General features: G+C 36.8%; 1 protein-coding gene across 1 annotated transcript in view; it reads right to left on the bottom strand.

The window, feature by feature from the left end:
* The window catches only part of LOC102850241 (60S acidic ribosomal protein P2-like), a 98,008-nt gene extending 93,275 nt beyond the window's left edge, over window positions 1-4,733 (bottom strand). The window contains exon 1 of the mRNA XM_006882915.1: window positions 4,719-4,733. Within this exon, the coding sequence (XP_006882977.1) occupies window positions 4,719-4,733 (15 nt within the window). The remainder of the gene's footprint in view (window positions 1-4,718) is intronic.
* Window positions 4,734-5,783: the final 1,050 nt, after the last annotated feature.

Below are 5,783 nucleotides of genomic sequence, written 5' to 3'. Positions count from 1 at the left end.
TCTATGAGATGGATTGATTCGGTGACTGGGGTAATCGTGATCGGTGTGTCAGAGGCAATGCGGTTGGCGCAGGATAGAGCAGGGTTTAGGGCTGTTGTGCATAGGGTCGCTATGAGTCGGAATCGACTCGACGGCACATAACAACAACAACAAGAACAACAGGAATATATTCCAAGGATATAAAAACTAATACATGAATGAACATATATAAACCTATGTTTATAACAGTGTTATTCACAGAAGTAAGAAAATGGAAACAGCTTAAATGTCCAGCAACAAAACAATGCAAGCTGCGCTGCAATCCTGAAGGCATGTGGTTCGAATCCACCAGATGCTCCACTGGATAAGGAAGGACTACCTCCTACTGTGACAGTTGGATCTGATTCGATAGTACAGAACAATAAAAATAAAAGAAAAAAATTTAAAAAACAACAGCAAAAAATAATGGATTGAGAAATTGTGGTACTTTCAGAAAATGGAATACTATGCAATAATAAGGAACAATGATTTTGAAAAACAGTGTGTGGGAGAGAATATAGAGTATTATGCTCCATGAAATTCACTTAGTCACCTATGCACAAATACTACATATGACCCCTACTGTGATAATAGGAGGATAACTGAACAAGAGATGCATAAATGTTCAAAAAAGGAAGAGGAGAAAAATCTCTAGGATAGCACATGTTAATGGGCATAATGGGGTATGTGTATGTGAAGAAATGGGAAAGACTTTACGAACACGTTCAGAGAATGGCTAATGATAGACCCAGTAGTAATTAGTTGAGTAAAATAAAATGTATATGAATAATTGCATAAAATACATGATTGTATTCAAACTAACAACAGCCTCCTGATCCAGGTACAGGTTCCTCATGAACTCTGGGATTCCTATCCTTGTCAATATTAGCCACAACTTGTCATGATCCACACAGTAAAAGGCCTTTGCATAGTCAATTTGCACTTGCAAAGAGGTACTCTTCTGGTATTCTTTACTTTTAGCCAGGATCCATCTGACATCAGCAGTGATATCCCTGGTGCTATGGCCTTTTCTAAATCCTGCTTGAACTCTGGCAATTCCCTATCTGTGTACTGTGCCAGCCATTTTTGAATGATCTTCAGCAGTATTTTGCTTGCTCATGGTATCAATGATATTGTTTGATAATTTCCAAATTCAGTTGGATCACCCTTCTTGGGAATATGAATAAATATAGACCTCTTCTAATCCATTGGACAGACAGTCAACTTCCAAATTTCCTGGCATAGACTGGTGAGGCTGCATCTGTTAATTGAAACAAGTCAATTGGTATCCCATCGATTCCTGAGTCCTTATTTTTTTACAATGCTTTCCGTGCAGCTTCCACTTTCTCTTTCATTACCATTGGCTCCTGTTCATATGGTATTTCCTCAAATTTTTCAGTGTCAATAAATTCTTTCTGGTACAGTGACTCTATGTATTCCCTCCATCTTCTTTTGATACTTTCTGGATCATTCAATATATTGCCCATAGCATTTTTCAACATTGCAAAATGAGGCTTAAATTTGTTTTTCAGTTCTTTCAGTTTGAGTAATGCAGAGTGAGTTCTTCCCTTTTAATTCTCCAATTCCAGCTCTCTGCACATTCCATTTATAATACTTTGTTATGTACTCCTGAGCTGCCCTTTGAATTTGTCTGTTTAAATCTCTTACTTTGACATGTTTTCCTTTAGATTTGGCTTCTCAATGTTTCAGTGCTACCTTTAGAGTCTCTTCTGACATTCATTTAAATTTTTTCTTTCTCCTGTTTTTTAATGACCTTTTGTTTTCTTCATGGAGGACATCCCACAACTCATCTGGTTTTCTATCATTGATGTCAATGCCTCACCTATTCTTAAGATGATCATGAAATTCTATTGGAATTGATTCAAGATCATATCTTGGTTCCTGTGTTTTTTTTTTCTTTTTCTTTGGCCTCAATTTAAACTTATATAAGAGTAACTGATGATCTGACCAACATTCTGCCAATGACCTAGTTTTGACTGCTGATAGTGAGCTTCTCCAACTATTTCTTTCACAAATGTAGCCAATCTGATTCCTATGCCATTCATAGGGTGAAATCCACACATAAATTTATCTTTTGTGCCTCTTAGAAAAAGTATTTGCAATGAATAAATAATTATAAAGACAAAATTCAATCGTTCTATTTTCTGCCTCATTTCTACCAACAAGCCTATATTTTCCAACTACTGTTCCTTCTTCATTGGCTCCTACTTTTACATCCAAAATGTGGACAATTAATAAGGATGACGGGGGGGGGGGAAATGGACGCCTTTGAGCTATGGTGTTGGAACAGAGCACTGAACATCCTATTGAAGGCCAAGAGAATGAATACATATGTCTTAGAGAGGGTGCAGCCACAGTGCCCTTTGGAGGCAGGAATGATGAGGATTCACCTCACACACTTTGAACATATTGCTATGAACATGTTGTTATTCCTTGGAGAGGGACATGCTGTTGGAAAAGGTGAAGGATTGGTGTAGGAGAGGAAGACCCTCAACCAGATGGATTGACAGGGTGACTAGTACAATCTGTTCTTGTGTATCAGGAAGTGTGAGGATGGCACAGGATAGGACTAGGTTCAGATCTTTTGTTCATAGAATCATTATGAGTCATACTCAATTTGATGGCACCTAACAACAACAACAACAACAACAACAACAATAATAACATGCAAACTAATAAAAAGACTTAAAATATTTATATGAATCCAAGTAAAAAACAGTTACTATAAGCTATGAATATTCATTTTGGGGGACAGTGAGACGAATTTAATGGGAATAAAACAGTTAAGTTATACATGTATGTTAGATGCGGTCAAATTGACCCCTACTCAATAAGACCCAAAAAGTCATATGTTATGCTTGCTACAATTTATACCACTGATATTTGAAAAACCAAGAGGGTCACTCATAGTGGATATGTTTCAGTGGAGTTTCAAGATTAATACAGAATAGGACATAGGACTGACCATACAATTCTGCAATAACACACCTTGGAAAAAAAACCTATGAATAGCATAGGAACATAGTAAGGGTGTTGACTCAATGTGAGGGATGCCACTTAAGTCACCAAGAATAATTTGAAAAAAAAATTCTGATATTTAATACCTGATGTGATTTACGCAAATAAATGTAAACTTTTCAATAACCAAAATCTACTACTCTGAAGTATAAAGAATATCTACTTGACAAAGGGAAAGAACTCATAAATAAATGCAATTTAAAAAATTATTGTATATTTTCTATAACTTTTAAAGGAGTGCCAAAATATGGTTAGAGTCTTGTTAGATCAAGAAATCTACACATTAATTATACTCTACTGTCATCCCCCATCCCATGAAAACAGAGAAAAAAATTATAGGAATAAAAGCTAGAAAAAAACCTTCTAAAAAGGTATTTGACATTGGATACCTCAGAGTCTATGTGCTATGGTGGATGCAGAAAACTACTCAGCTCTTTGGGCCCAGCCAGGTCTTCGTGATTTGCAATGGTCTTTTTCTAAATGCTTACTGTAAAGCTGGCTCAAATGACTACTCTACTTTTCGTTTTATAATAGTTGAGCTTGCATTCTTAGTGTAGACCTTGGTGTGATTATATGCCCTGTGAAGTAAAATAGTCTATTTATAAAGTTACTATAGCCATAACCAACATATGATGGTAATTTGTACTTATTTACAAGCTTCAAATATAGTACTAGAAGTATGAAGTCAATTAGTAATAGAGTTTTCTCCATTGTCCCTTGGTAACCTCACAATCTTCCTATTGCCTTTTTGATATGGAAAGCCTACGTGCCTTATCTCTTTTCCACTCTTATGCCCTAATTTGCTCTATTCACTTTCTAATCCCCTCATCAGAATTTTCAATACTGTCCTTCTTGTGCCTCAGCTTTCCTAATAAGTTTAACCCATTTTCCATCCTACCATCTATCTCGTGCCTCTGGTACAACTACATGCTGTCATTAGCTGTTACATGCTTCACAGACATAATGTGTTCCAGGCTTCCTTCCCCACAAACTGCACAACACACACTTGTTACCAGCTACCGTTTATTCACTCTGTCTTTGTTCACGAGGGTTGCTTGGTGATGCAGACCAGACTTTTGAAATGTTTAGAGAGAACTTCCCTGCCATCCAGTGGGCTTAACTATACTTCCTAAAATAAATATGTGAACTCTTCCCTAGTTTGCCTTTCCTAGAATAATCCTATGTAAGGATTCCTGATGCCCTAGTCCATAAGGAGTGGCACTATAGATTTGAATCCCTGAGCCATTCTGCAAAAGAGATAAGCAATCTTCTCCTGTGTGATCTAGAGCCTCAACATTGGCTGGAGGTTTAGCTATGAGTCAGTTCTGATGCAACAGCAATGAGTTGTTAGGACACTACAGTGATTGTCTAAAGTTGGCTTTTTCAGTCATTAACTTAGCCATCTCTGATCTCTGGCTACCTTTACTGTCGACACATGACCATGCAAATCAGCAGCAGCTGTGGGACAAGGATAAGAGAAATAGTGCTTTCCACACTAAGAAGCCGACTCGTGGCAGCAAGACTTGAGACAAGCAAGACCTGAGAGAGACTGGAACAAGACCCTATTGAGAGTGAAACCTTGTCATCTAGATGATGGTGGAGGAGAGACTTTGGCATTACTATGGAGAAACTTTGGCAAGGTGTGATCTGGGGCTTCTTACCTTTGTGCTGGCCATAGTTGAAAGTTAGAAGTTAAAAGTTTTACTGTTTTGTCTTTAATGATGGAAGGAAAAGCTGCTTGCTGAACAAAAACCAGAGCCCAAAATAATTGAGTAATTGTGCCTTGGATTGCTGGACTGAATATTGGATTTGCAGTGGGTGATATTCTTTGCTCCCCCTACTCTCCAATCCTTAGTAAAACCCAGAATAATCAGATAATGTTAGTTGAGTCATAACCCTCTTATTTAAAAAGTCAAGCTGGCAAAAAGTAAAACCCTTAGTAAAACTGTAAGTCTGTGAGTCTCTAGAAGCGTCATGGAGCTGGCTTACGAGCTCTTTACTGCTTTCTGTTCTAGGGCTCTGAGAGAGTGTACTATACCCACCCCTCTGGTCCTTTCGGAAAGATATTGATGGTCCTGTGCCTCCGTGTCCTGTTTTCTGTTTTCTACAGAGATATTATACAGACAGATTTTGTTTTAGTGGGTTTAAAAAAAATCTACACATACTTTTTATTGCTTAGCAATTTTTTACATTAAATTTCTCTGCTTGAATTACTTTATGCTTTCTATCTTCTGAATATATTCAGACTTTTATGAAAGATAAATTTATCCAGACAAATATTTCACATGCTTTGCTGTGAGACTCTGCACTCATCTTCATACTGCATGACCCCAGTGCTTTCCATTTAGTCAAATTCAAATTCAAAACTATTGCGCCAGCTCAATATTATTACAGTAATAATCATGCCAATTGATAGGTTCCAGTTGTTTGTTTTTGTTTTCCTTTAGATAAAGATCTAAATATTTTATTAATGTTTGGGCTAATTGTCTTAAAATTGTAAATAACCAGAAAATATTAGTTGAGTCATAACCCTCTTATTTATAAATTCAAGCTGGAAAAAAGTAATTCTCAAAATCATTTTCGTACAAGTATAGTTTTGTTGCTGTTTAGAATATTTTCTTAAAATATTATTTGACGTAAAACAGTTGTGTGTTTTCAGTCACTTACGTCCCATCTGAGAGCTGGACAAGGATGACAGAAGGAGAATTGATACCTTTGAGTTGTGG

The sequence above is a fragment of the Elephantulus edwardii genome, unplaced genomic scaffold (assembly GCF_000299155.1).
Source record: "Elephantulus edwardii isolate Elephantulus edwardi_28Jun2011 unplaced genomic scaffold, EleEdw1.0 scaffold00025, whole genome shotgun sequence".
Lineage (NCBI taxonomy): Eukaryota > Metazoa > Chordata > Mammalia > Macroscelidea > Macroscelididae > Elephantulus > Elephantulus edwardii.
This window is presented reverse-complemented; position numbering and strand designations above follow the sequence as displayed.